The sequence below is a fragment of the Podarcis erhardii genome (genome assembly GCF_964252035.2).
Source record: "Podarcis erhardii genome assembly, chromosome: 15".
NCBI lineage: Eukaryota > Metazoa > Chordata > Lepidosauria > Squamata > Lacertidae > Podarcis > Podarcis erhardii.
Window position 1 is genome coordinate 16,649,567 of NC_138505.1, and position 13,372 is coordinate 16,662,938.

At 48.3% G+C, this 13,372-nt stretch overlaps 1 protein-coding gene across 1 annotated transcript; it reads right to left on the reverse strand.

The window, feature by feature from the left end:
- Positions 1-3,007: 3,007 nt before the first annotated feature.
- LOC309331049 (toll-like receptor 2) lies at positions 3,008-11,242 on the reverse strand. Its single transcript, XM_081843046.1, has 2 exons — positions 11,123-11,242; positions 3,008-6,643 (listed from the first exon to the last, which is right to left on the reverse strand). The coding sequence occupies exon 2, from the start codon at positions 6,616-6,618 to the stop codon at positions 4,132-4,134; it is 2,487 nt and encodes an 828-aa protein (XP_081699172.1). The 5' UTR covers positions 6,619-6,643; positions 11,123-11,242; the 3' UTR covers positions 3,008-4,131.
- Positions 11,243-13,372: the final 2,130 nt, after the last annotated feature.

Consider the following 13,372-nt stretch of genomic DNA (forward strand, 5'->3'; position numbering starts at 1 on the left):
TTTCTGGTCCCTATTGATTTCAATGTGGCAGTGTATAGCACGCCCTCTGACATTTCTCAGGTGAAAATAGGGCCACATTTGTAGCAGAGAGCCAGGGTTATAAAGCTCCCTGGGTGACCTTGGTGGCCAGTCACTGCCTCTCAGCCTAACCTACCTCACAGGGTTGTTGTGGGGATTAAATGAGGAGGGGAAGAAGAACCACATATGCCATTTTGAGCTACGTGTGGGTGGGAAATAGATGCAATCTACAACTTCAGCATAGGAGCCAACTGCTAGCCAACTCAAAATATTTGAGGGGACCAGCCTCCTCCCCCCGATGATGGGCATTGCCATTCAAATGGTGTGTGCGCACACCATGTCATGTGATTATGTGGGGTGGGGCCTACCTGCTCCCAATATTTTATTCAATTTGGCACCCCTGTACTGTACTGCAGTCCTCACTCAGAATATCACTGCCCAACCTCCCTTACACATTGGTAAGGTGCTAGTCCTCCACGTTGATGCTGTCCTTTGTTACCCTGCAATGAACTGCCTCCCACCTATTTCTGTGCTGCAGGAATGTTCATTTCAGTAAATGTGTGTGTGTGAGAGAGAGAAAAATATATACCTGGCCTGCGACCCATATTCAACAGTTCGGACCACGCTATTAACAGTCATAATAACCTCAGGTTGTGCATTTACACAACTCTCAGCAAAACGACAGCAAAAGCGTTTTGCCAGCCTCAATAAATAAAAAGAAAACACTTTGACCATGCACAGTTTCATCTTTGAAAGAAGCTCAACTCATTGTTCTTTTTGCTCACCTTCTGCTTTGGGGGCAGCCTCCAACTCCCAGCCTAACGCAACACACATAAGTCTTGTGAACATATTGAAGGGTGTGCAAAATGGTTGCAAAGGGGGACTGTGCTCTTTCGGAGCTCTTATCACTGCTTGGGTACTATCTGCACCATCTAAAAATTGCTTCTTCCTTCATTTTTGGGTTATCAAACATTTTTGGGGTATGACATTTCCACTCTCCAGGAAATACATCTGTTTTCCAAGGAGCTAAAAATTCGCCTTTTTTGCCCAACTGCTGGAAAGCACGAAAATATTTTCCAAACTGATGAAAATGTGCTGTGCTGTGCAATGTGCAGCTGCCCTTTTCGAATATCTGGAGGGCTGCTCCATGGAAGAAAGAGCAAGCTTGTTTTCTGGATGGAAAAGAAGAGAATAGCGCCAGCAGTGAAATCTTGAGTGAATTGCTGCTCTGAGACCACAAGCCCACCACACTCTGCTAGCACCTGAAGCGGGCGGGCGTGTGTGTGTGGCATCCCCAAGACTTCCTCACCCTCGCTGGAGTAACAGGCAAATGTTGAAGGATTTCTTCACCCTAATGTCTTGGCCTGTTGCACCCTCTTGTGCCTGTACAAAGTCTATGCAGTCCTCCAAATCTCCCCTTCCCCACCTTCACCAAACCCTTCCCCAGTCCTGCTGGAACAAAAGAACAAAACCTCGTCAGAAAGAGACCCCGGGGTTGTGACGGTGAAGAGGAGGGGCCTGTGTGCGAAAGAAAACAAAAAACAGAACAACTGGGAAAGGGGCTCAAAAAAGGGGTGGCCCATCTGGGAGGCCGACTATAGGTGGCGCCAGAGCTAAGACAGGTGCAGCCAATTAATTCTACTTTACCCCATCTTTGTGGTGTGTTATAAGAACAACACTGAAACTAAGGAGGAGCAGGCAGGCAGTACCACACCCCACACCTCAAACTGGGCTGACACATGGTGGATGGAGCAAGCTTGTTTTCTCCTGCTCCGGAGGGAAAGACCCATGGATTCAAGTTACAAGAAAGGAGATTCCGACTAAGCATCAGGAAGAACTTTTGGGTGGCAAGAACTGTTTGGCAGTAGAATAGGCTCCTGAGAGGTGGTGGACTCTTCTCCCTTGGAGGTTTTTAAAGCAGAGGTTGGATGGCCATCTGTCATGTATGTTCTAGTTCAGCCTTTCTCAGCCTTCGGCCCTCCAGATATTTTGGCCTACAACTCCCATCATCCCTGACCACTGGTCCTGTGAGCTAGGGATCATGGGAGTTGTAGGCAAAAAAACATCTGGGGACCCAAGGCTGAGAACCACTGAATTCTAGTTGAAAATCCTGCACTGCATGGGGTTGGACTAGATGAGCTTTGGGGTCCCTTTCCAGCTCTACAAATCAATGTTTCCATGATTCTAAGGAGGTGGCTGAAGTTGGTGGGGCAATGCCCTGTTTGCTCTAAAGGACCAGCCTCCACTGGACTGAAGACACACAACTGCCACACTTGGGATACTATGTAAGAGGGAGGCAGTGTGGTGTAGTGGTTAGACTAGGACCTGCGAGAGACCAGGGTTCAAATCCTCATGAAACTCAGTGGGTGTGACCTTGAGCCAATCATTGCTTCTCAGCCTAAACTACCTTCTAGGATTGTTGTGGGGATTAAATGAGGAGGGGAACAACCACGTAGAAAAGGAATAAAAAATAAATCAAGTTCCCATTGTTGTACCTCAAAAAGGTACAGTGGTACCTCAGGTTACATACGCTTCTGGTTACAGACTCTGCTAACCCAGAAATAGTACCTCGGGTTAAGAACTTTGCTTCAGGATGAGAACAGAAATCGTGCTCCAGCGGTGCAGTGGCAGAATGCCCCATTAGCTAAAGTGGTGCTTCAGGTTAAGAACAGTTTTAGGTTAAGAACGGACCTCCGGAACAAATTAAGTACTTAACCTGAGGTACCACTGTATATTGCAGATTCAGGAAAAAGAGACCAAAATGACCAAGGCCCGGAGCAACCCTCTTAGGAGAAAGGGTTACAACATTTGGGACTCTTTGTTTAGCTTAGTTCTTTTTAAAAACTCATTCATTGGTGCAGCAACCCCTAGTGGACAAAAACACACCAGCTCCCTTCCAGCCCCTCATTGTGCAATCACACCCACCACAAAACCAGCATCCTCTTAATGAGGATGAAAAGAGATTTTTAAGGAAGGAGAAATACAAGACTGGAGCAAACTTGGTTTATTAAAAAAAAAAAAGATATATATAACAAAAAACAAATGCCACACAAATAGAATACTAATTGGAGACTTTTGAGCAAGAAATGTCAAAAAGGAGGGTGGGTCACTGCTACCTTGACAACCTACCTACCTTGATCCTGGGCAGTCAATCCTGCCCCTCCTGAGTCTTGATACTTTTCAGAACTAGCTTCCTTCAACATCCCTCATAAACCAGGCTATTCTCCCTTAAAGCAATATTTCTAAAGGGAATCCCTCCATCTTTTCCTCCTTTTAAATGCAGTAGAAAACTATTATCTCCCAAGGGTTAGGGAAAGAGCCATAAACTGAGCGGCAGAACACCTGCCCTGCATGCAGAAGGCCCCAGGTTCCATCCCTGAAGGCATCTCCCGGTGGGGCTGCGAGAGACTCCTGCCTGAAACCTTGGGAGAGCTGCTGCCGATCAGTGTAGACAATACTGAGCCAAAGGAACACAGGTCTGGCTCAATGTAAGGCAGCTCCTTCTGTTCTTATTTAAATCAATCCAATGAGGACTAGAATCTTGCATTTAGTTTTAGGAGGAAAGTTCTAGCTCACCCTGCAGAGCAGAAAGTCCCGGGTCCAATCCCTCACCTCTCCAGGCAGAGCTGGGAATGTCCCCTGTCTGAAACTCTGGAGACCCGTCTCTGCCAACCAGTGTCGACAGTACTGAACCGGATGGACCAATGGCCTGACTCAGTATAAGGCATAATCCTGTGCATAATCCTATTTTGTCATTTACGCCAAGAGCCAGCTACTCAACTGGGAAGGAAGCACCACCCAGTGGTCAAGCACATGCACCGCAGGCAGAAGGTCTCTGGTTCAGTCCTTGGCATCGTCACTTAAGATATTGGTTTACTCGCAGGTAATGAGTAAAGCAGCTCCCTCTCTACCAGGAGAGCCAGTCAGTGGTCAGCGGTGGCTAGTTGGACCAAGAGGAAGCCCAGTTCCTAGGCTCCATCACTTTCCTCCCCCCACCTCCACACCAGGAGCATCTTATTGCATTGACCTCAACACTTCTAAGTCAGACATAGATGACCAAACAATGAGTCTAGTGGTTGAGCCTTGGCATGAGTTAATCCTTGCCTAACTCAGCTACATCCAACAGTTTTCTTCAACTATAGGACCCATCTCAAGATGATTGTCAACTGCCCCATTCACATCAGTTGGGTCACTGCTTGGGTCTGAGTTGACTGGCTCGGCTTTACCCAGCACAGATGTCAACTGGACCCAGAAGAAGGCCTGCCGGTTGTGATCTGAAGGCCACTCCAGGTAAGTCTTTGTGCTCAGCATCTTCCGTAACCTGCAGAATTTATTGGGCAACGCCTGCAAGTCAATGGCTTCCTTCACCACCAGCACGACGTCCTCAAAGCTCAGGCCCACGGCCCGCTGGTGGGCAAAGTACAGCTCGTAATTGCACCAGTCGCTGTCAACAAAGCTGCGCGAGAGGACGAAGATGACTTTGCGGCTGTTCTCGATGTTGTCAATGATGTTGTCGATGATCCATCGCCCCGGCGTGAAGTCGCGCTCATGGATGCAGACGCGGTACGGCGGGCAGGAAGCCTCCAGCCTCTGCAGGAGTTCTCGCCTCACCCATTCGGCGTCAGAGCAGCTGTAGGAAATGAAGGCGTGGTAGGCAAACTGCCGCGACAGCTGGGAGCGTCCGGCTCGGTACTTGGAGCGGACGATCTGGAACATGGCCTTGAGATACCACGGAACATCAAACCTCCAGCACAGAACCATGCAGGCGATCAGCACCGCAGCTGTGATGGAGACTGCAATGGCCACCACCACTGTGATGTCACACTCTGTCACCCTCGGGACGTAAGCCGCCACCGCAGTGTCCAACAAGAATTCAGGGTGGTAACAGGTCCATCCAGCCGGCCAGTCCTGCAGCCTGAGTTTCCCGTTCCTCAGTGTCTCTTGAACAAAGCCGTAGAGATCACAGATGCAGTGATAAGGGTTGTTGCCCGCCTTCAGTTGGGCAAGACGAGGCATGTTGACAAAGGAACCTTTGTTGATGACGCCGAAAGAGTTGCCGTCCAACTCCAGGACCCTCAGGTTTGGGCATCTCCACTCTGTAGGGATGAATTTGATCTTGTTCCCACTCAGCAGCAGCTCCTGGAGGTCAACAGCGACCTCGAAGTAGCCCATATCTAGCCGTTCCAGCTGGGAATACGATAAGTCCAGAAAGCGCAAAGTAGTGGGGAGACACTGGAAGATTTCCGTGGTAACTGCGTTGTTAGGCAAGGCCAGCCAAACCAGACTGGGAGTCCACGTACAGGGGGACCGACCTGAGCCCCCAATGCGATTGTGGGTCAGATCTAATTTGGCGAGTCGGGGCCAACTGAAGGTCAACTTGGCAAGAGTGCTCAGGTGGACTAGTAAGTTGTAGCTGAGGTCAAGCTGTTCCAGCTTGGGCAGAGTGCCCTGGTACTGGCAGGCCTCGTTGTAGACGTAGCCATCTTGCAAGCGGTTGTTGGAGACGTTCAAAGCCACCACGTTTCTCATCTCCTTCCAGGCGTCGCAAGGCACCATGTTGAAGTTGACGTTGATGATGGAGAGGTTCGTCACACCCGCAAACCACGTGAAGGTCCAGTCGAAACGCAGAACGTCCGGGTTGCTGATGTCCGCCAGAACCAACCGGCGCAGGGTGAGGTTGGTCATGCCAACTTCCGGAGCCTTCCACTTGGACGACCGCGCAAAATCGATAGCTATGAAGGACAGGTCTTGCACACGAGACCTCCGGACGTTCAGCAGAATCAGACGCAGCAAGTTCTCGTTGAATTTCCCCCGGCGGAAGACCAGCTCTGTGGCCTCCACCCCAGCCAAGTCGTGGAAGAGGTCCGTAGAGCCTGTGTAGTACGTGAACTCAAAGAGGTTGCGGAAATGGAGGTATCGCAGAGGCCTTCCCCTCAAGTCCTGCAGCAGCAGCGGCAAGACCTCTGTGTGTCCGTCCAGCGACATGTCGCACCACAAGTCGGTGGTGTTGAGTTTGGAAAAGGCCCCTTCTTGATACTCCTGCAAACTGGCTGCTGTTTTCAGAGCAAACTTTTTCAACGGGGTGTCTTTCAGAGGAAGGAAGTCCTGGCTTCCCACCGTGTGGACAGCAGGGCCCCCCATGGAAAGGGTTTCGAGGTTTTTCAAAGTGCTGAACACACCATCCAGCGTCGAACGCAGATAAAAGTTGTTCGACATTTCCAGCACCTTCAGATTCCTCAGCGGTTTCAGCGCCTGAGACGGGATCTCCCTCAGCGAGTTGTTGAAGAGTCTGAGCTGCTCCAAGAGGACATTGGAGGCAAAGGAATCGTCAGCGATAGACACGATGTTGTTGAAATCCAGATTCAGGCTTTTCAGCTGGGTCAAAGCGGAGAAATCCCCGCGGCTGACCTGCTGAATCTTGTTGTAAGATAGGTCCAATGACTCCAGAGTGCCTGGGAGATCCCCAGGGACTCGGAGCAGGTTCTGACCTCGGCAAGTGGCCGCCTTGTGGGAGATCTGGCAAAGAGATGTCTCGGGAGGTTTCGCAAGAGCCAGGATCGCCAAATGCAACGCCAGGACGGCGATGGACGGCAGTTCCATGCCACTTCACATCTTTACTGTCAACCTGAGTGGAGAAGGAAAACAAAAACCAAGAAAAATCAAATATCAAAACTCTTCTCCTCTATATTACTAACACACTCTTTAATTCCCCCCCTCCCCCCGAATTAAATTTAATTCCTGGAAGAACAGTCCCATGCTTTACTGGGTTTCAAACTGTGTCTTGGGAAAGCCAGAGAGCTCGTTGGAAGCTGATCAGGAGTTCCTTGATGTGCAAATGAGACAAGGCCCTTCCTGTAAACTACCACCCTTCCATTTCGTGGAGAGCAGATGGGGAGTCTAGTGATAAGATCGCCCATTAAATTAGTTAGTTTCTGTTCCCTCAAAGGAGAGGGGATTAAATGAACCAAATTTCCTTCCTCTCCCCCCTTTTATCACCAATTTTAATATCTCCCCCTTTTAATATCACCAATTTTGCTGTGAAAGAAGGGGGACTCATAAGTTTACCAGTAATGCCGTAAACACAAAAGGAACTAAAACTACCGGTAACTCCTTAGACATACAGAATAGAAGCCAAATTCCAGAAGCTTGGCATAACTTTGTTAGACACTTTGATTTTATTGCCTTTCTTGGAATGTCTAAAACTACAACTATCAGCCTCCATTTTTTGTTGTTTCCTGAACAACTACTAAACTCTGTATTCCTTGTGTGGGTATGTTTTGTTACATGAAATTAAACATCAATTTTATTTTTATTTTTTTAAACTGAGTTCTTAAGGGCACTGCTTTCATCTTGTTTATTCTGTGAACTGACTCAGCCTCCAGCTAGAGACAAGAATGGACCTTTGGTCTGCTCCAGCTAAGCAGTGTCAAATGGGATGGCACATGGTGGATAAAAGCAAATGCACCCTGGAGTGAAGGCTCCAAGCTGTGGTACTAGCATGGAGCTTGCCAGAATCCTCAACTGCAAAGACAGAGGCACACAGACCAGCATATCTAACACCATTCCATGCATCAGTCTTGCTTTTTTAAACCCATTTTTAAAAGGCAGCATATACATTTATATTTATAATGATTTTATCAAAAACCCACCTTATTTTATTCCTTAAGCCCACAAAACATTTTAAAGAAGAATTGCAAAGTCTGCACCAAGAAGGTCGGGGGGGGGGAGTGGTGTGTTTGTGACATCGCATTCACTGGCCAATCACCCCCCCTCCAAAGCTCCAACAGTTTGTGCTTGCAACCATTTCCTATGAAGGAGGACTGGTTGTTAACTACTCTGGGAATTTTAGCTCTGGCTGGGGAATCGGTGGTGGTGGTGGGGAATTCCTAACTACTCTCACCACCCTTAAGAAGCTACAGCTCCCAGGATCTTTTGGAGGAAGCCATAAGTTTTTAAAAGGCTTTAAATATATGGTGTAAGTGTGGCTTTATTGAAAGCCAAGGCCATTTTTAAAAAGTCCTTCGCCTCAGGACAGATATGCCCTCCTTCTTCTCTTTCTTGCTTTACTTTTGAGTCCTGTCACTCATTTTCTCTTTTGGAATACTTAAGAATCCTCTTTTCACTCAAGATGTGCATTCACTGCTTGTATTGTAACTTGGCCATCTGAATCAGCATCCAGACACACCGTCACTTTCATTTCATGTACTAAACCAACCTTTATTCCTTTTGCATGTGAACTTCTCGTGAGCATAAGAGTGAACACAAATTCATTACAAAACGCACATTAACTCCAGCAAAAGGTCCTCTTTTACCTCCTGGATTTCTGCCCATTACACAGCCGGTAAAAACAAGCACACCCAGGAGTCACTGCTGGTAAAAAGCAGCCATGGGTTAATGATATATCAGCCATTAGCCCGTGACTAGTTTGTGTAATGTGTGTGTAATGGGCAGAAATCCAGGGGAGCTCACTGCCTAAGAACCCCCTGCTGTTATTTATCAGATATACAGGGGCTAGTTTTAGATTAACTGGCTGGTGAGGGAAGGTGCTCTGCATGTGCTCAGAGGCACCATTATATCACACACAACTGAACTTTGTAGGAGTTACTGAAACAGGGCCGTGTTCTCTTTGGCATATTTTTATTCCTGTTGCTCTCCCGTGTCTTCAGCATGACAGAAGACAGTACAGTGGTACCTCGGGTTACATACGCTTCAGGTTACAGACTCCGCTAACCCAGAAATAGTGCTTCAGGTTAAGAACTTTGCTTCAGGGTGAGAACAGAAATTGTGCTCTGGCGGTGCGGCGGCAATGAGAGGCCCCATTAGCTAAAGTGGTGCTTCAGGTTAAGAACAGTTGCAGGTTAAGAACGGACCTCGGGAACGAATTAAGTACTTAACCCGAGGTACCACTGTACATAGTTCCATTCAAGGAGTGACGGAGGGCTGTTGAACCCGGCACATCTCCACTCCAAAATATGTTGTTTGCAGATGACGCAGCCTTGACAGTGCACTTTGAGAAAGCTCTAGAGTACCATCAACCATTTTGCCCAATCCTGCATGGAGTTCAGCCTCACTAACTGCCTGACGAAGGCCAACATCCCCGGTCAGGACATCGCTGGCACTTCACACATCAGCCCTGGAGACCACACAATTGAGGTGGTAGACAATTTTGTCTACCTGGGCTCCTTTGTAACCAGCAACCTTTCCAACAACACTGTGCTGGACAAGTATATTGGGAATGGCAACTACGGCAATGGCTCCCCTCTCCAAAAGGGTATGGGAGAAGGGGATGCTAATAATGGCCAATGCCAAGCTTATACACCGAGCATGCTGCTTTATGGAAGTGAGTTGTGGGCACCTGCCAGGAGCGACAGTCACCTCAGTGCCTTCCATATGCTCTGCATTGGGAAGATTTTGGGCATCACATGGCAGGACAGATTCTCAAACAAAGCTGTCCTCTCCCAAGCACACATTCACCACATAACACCGGTTCTGAGAGATCGGCATTGGCTCCCAGTACGTTTCTGAGCACGATTCAAAGTGTTGGTGCTGACCTTTAAAGCCCTAAACAGCCTCGGTCCAGTATATCTGAGGGAGCGTCTCCACCCCCATCGTTCAGCCTGGACACTGAGATCCAGTGCTGAGGGCCTTCTGGCGGTTCCCTCATTGCGAGAAGTGAGGCTACAGGGAACCAGGGCCTTGTCGGTGGTGGCGCCCGCCCTGTGGAACACCCTCCCATCAGATGTCAAAGAGAACAACAACTACCAGACTTTTAGAAGACATCTGAAGGCAGTCCTGTTCAGGGAAGTTTTTAATATGTAACGCTGTACTGCTTTTAACACTTGACTGGGAGCCGCCCAGAGTGGCTGGGGAAATTCAGCCAGATGGGTGGGGTATAAATAATAAATTATTATTATTATTATTATTATTATTATTATTATTATTATTATTCCCAGCATGTTTGCACTTCTGTCTCAGCGATGTCTATGCCGATCTTGGTCATGCACACAGAACGGAAGATGGCACGATCTCCAAGGAGGTGCTTTACAAGGAGCTGGCTTCAGCTACCAGAACCGTTGCGTTACAAAAGATGTCTGCAACTGCGACTGAAGGCTGGCAACATCAACCCAGCTGTGTAGGAATCCCTTGCAGATGGCAGCACCTGGAGACGGACATTCAGGTCTTGTAACCACAGCAGTGACTAGAGGAGGAACGACCGCTGGGAGGAGAGCAGAGAGAAGAAAACGCCATGGTGCCCATTTGCCCATTTGCAATAAAACATGCCTCATATCAGTCTCTGCAGTCACAGGAAGAGCTGTAACTCTCCAACCATTTGACTTCACCCCAAAGCCATTATCTCCAGAGACAGAAGGGTGCCGGCAATAAATGAAATATCTCAATGCATAAAACTCTCCCCGTGAAAAGCAATGTCACTCTCCAGCATAGCGGTCAACGTTTTCCTTTTTTTAAGGGAAATTCCCTTATTCCGAATCGGTTTCCTCACAAGAAAAGGGAAATGTTGACAGCTATGCTCTCCAGAGTGGCAGTGAGAAGTCCTGCCAGACATTTTGCAATGCAAGCCAACCTAGACGGCATTTCAGTGGGTAAACTCCACAGCCTTGCAGTGTAGGCCAATAATCACAACTGCAGGTGGGAAAGGGCTAGGCAGGGGGAGAGAGAGAGGCTGGCTATTTGGAGAAGTGATTAGGAAAACTCTGCCTTGCACAGAGTCAGGCCACTGGTCCACCTTGCTAACTCGGACTGGCAGCAGCTTTGCAGGGCTTAAGACAGAAGTCTCTCCTAGCCCCGCCGGGGGATGTCAGTAAGAATTGAACCCGAGGCATTCTGCATGCAAGACAGGTGTTCTCCCCCTGAGCTGCAGCCCTTCACAGGATCGCTTAGCCCGAGACTTAGTCGCTCCCCCTCTCTGGAAGATGCCATAATAACAGGCAGGCATGGACTCCTGGAAAACCACAAATCCCAGCGCAAGGCAGCCTTCTAAAACCACGGATTAGCGATACATTCAAAGCTTCCTTTTGAGTCAGGCGTTTGCGGGACGGACAAACACTCACCCCGCCACGCGGAAGAAATGAGCAGATTCCCTTACCTCGACTGCCGCGTACGCAGACCCAAAGCACAAAACAGGCGGCAGCCTCCTAGTCCTCTGTGATCACCCCACTCCGTCCGACCGCGCAGCCACATCGCGCGCTACAGCTGCCAAGCAAGCACACGCCTTTCTTTAAACTCAGCAAAAAGGAGGGGCGTGGCTTCTTAAAGGGACAGCTCCCCATTGGCTTGTTATTCCGCCAGCCAGCGGTGGGAGGGGCTTTATCTGTTACCGCCCCCCCAACCCGGCTCCTGCGAGGCATTTTGGGGGGTGCAGGGTGCAGGGTGCTGATCTCTTCTTCAAAGACTGGCATATATATCAGCCAGGCAGGGGTGCCAACTTGACTAAAGTATTGGGGTGGGGGGGTGGGTTGCAGATAAGCCCCGCCCCTCATAATTGATCACATGACGCGGTGCACAAACATTTTTTGAATGGGAATCCCCCTCAGCTGTGTTTAAATGTGGGTCATGCAAATCGCTATTCTGAATTATGCTTTTTATAGGGTCGGGGGTCACTGGGGATGAGCTTATGGAACCAGACTCCAAACCTTGATTATTATTTTTCCAAATGGGGCGTTGGGCCTTTTTCTGTCTGTTGCAAAACTTTGGTGAAGTCTGCCAAGGCTTAATCTAAGAGTTCTCCGTTCCTTACCTGCCAAATAATAACAAAAAAATGAGGTGGTCTCTGTGGGCGTTATATTGCAACCAGAAGCAAGCACAAGCCAGCTCCCTTTCCACGAACTGCCATCTTCTGCTTTGCTGCCTCCTGTTGCTGCACCTTTAACAACATCTTTAGTCTGTGGGTATTAGAAGATGGTTGTGTGTTTTTATTTGCATACCATAAAAAAGCTTCATTTCTGCGGATCAAGCTGCTGTTTCAAGGCAGGCCAGGCCGGTTTGGAGGGTTTGTTCGCTGTTTTCCTAGCCAGCTGGCACCCTCAGCTCCCGCATTTAGGAATGCAGAGAGGAGTGGCTGTTTCAGGTCTGGCGTGTCTCTTTTTAGATCTGAAGCCCTTAAGTTATACTCAAGGCAAAGGCTTGAAAGATCAAAAAAACCCACAAACACTGTTTAAGAATAAGGTTTCTCTTAGAACTTTCTCTGACAATAAATAGATCGGTTTTGGTCTTTGAGACCATGCAAATATTTAAAACAGTGTTTGCATGTGCAGCAGTTGCAAGAATAGCACATTTCACGCCTGGGGTCATTAGGAAAGGAATGGAAAATACAACTGCCAAATTGTTTAGACTAAACAACATAAGTCGTGCAAGAGATCAGCTGCGAACCACCTAAGGGTGCTGTTATACACAATCAATCATGCAGCTGCATTTGGAACAATGTGGGCAGTTCTGGTTGCCTCACCTCAAAAAGGATATTGTAGAAATGGAAAGCGTTCCGAAAATGGGATTAAACGATGAAGGGGATGGAGCAATGCCTCTCGTATGAAGAAAGGGCGCAGCGCAGAAAAGGTGAGAGGGCAGGGTGGAAGTGTGCAAAATTATGCATGGGATCAAAACATGGTGTTATGTACTAAGCTTGGATCCTAGAACAATAGGCAAGTAGGATCCTAGAATGCAACAACTGATTGGCCTGCAGGAAAAGACCAATCAGGCTCCAGGAGGGAAGCCGAATCAGCCAATCAGATGGGACTCACTGTGTAAATAATGTACAGTCATACCTCATGTTACGTCCACTTCATGTTACGTTCTTTCAGGTTACGTCTCGCCGCGACCCGGAAGTACCGGAAAGGGTTACTTCCAGGTTTCGCCGCATGCGCAGATGTGCAAAATGACATCACACGCATGCGCAGATGCGCTGCTGCGGGTTGCGTTCTTTTCATGTTGCAAACGGACCTCCGGAACAGATCCTGTTAGCAACCAGAGGCACCACTGTATATAAAAGCCTGAGGTTTGGGGGCAATTCAATCACAGTTTTACAAGCTGCAATAAAGAGCATGAAATCACTACAGGACTCAGAGTATATTTCACATGGAGAGCAGGAAGAAGGTTTGCCGAAGAGCGTATGTTATATGCCAACATTCACTCACGCCATAATCTACAGTGATAAACCATACAAAAAGTTCAGAGAAAAGTGTTCCCCCTCGCTCAGTGGAAAATTGTGGACGTCCAATGAAGCTGAATGTTGTCAGGTTCAGGACGAGGGGGAAAGGAAGAGCTTCTTCCTGCGGCACATAGTTAAACTGTGGAACTCACTTCTGCAGGAGGCAGTAATGGCCACCAACCTAGAGAGCTT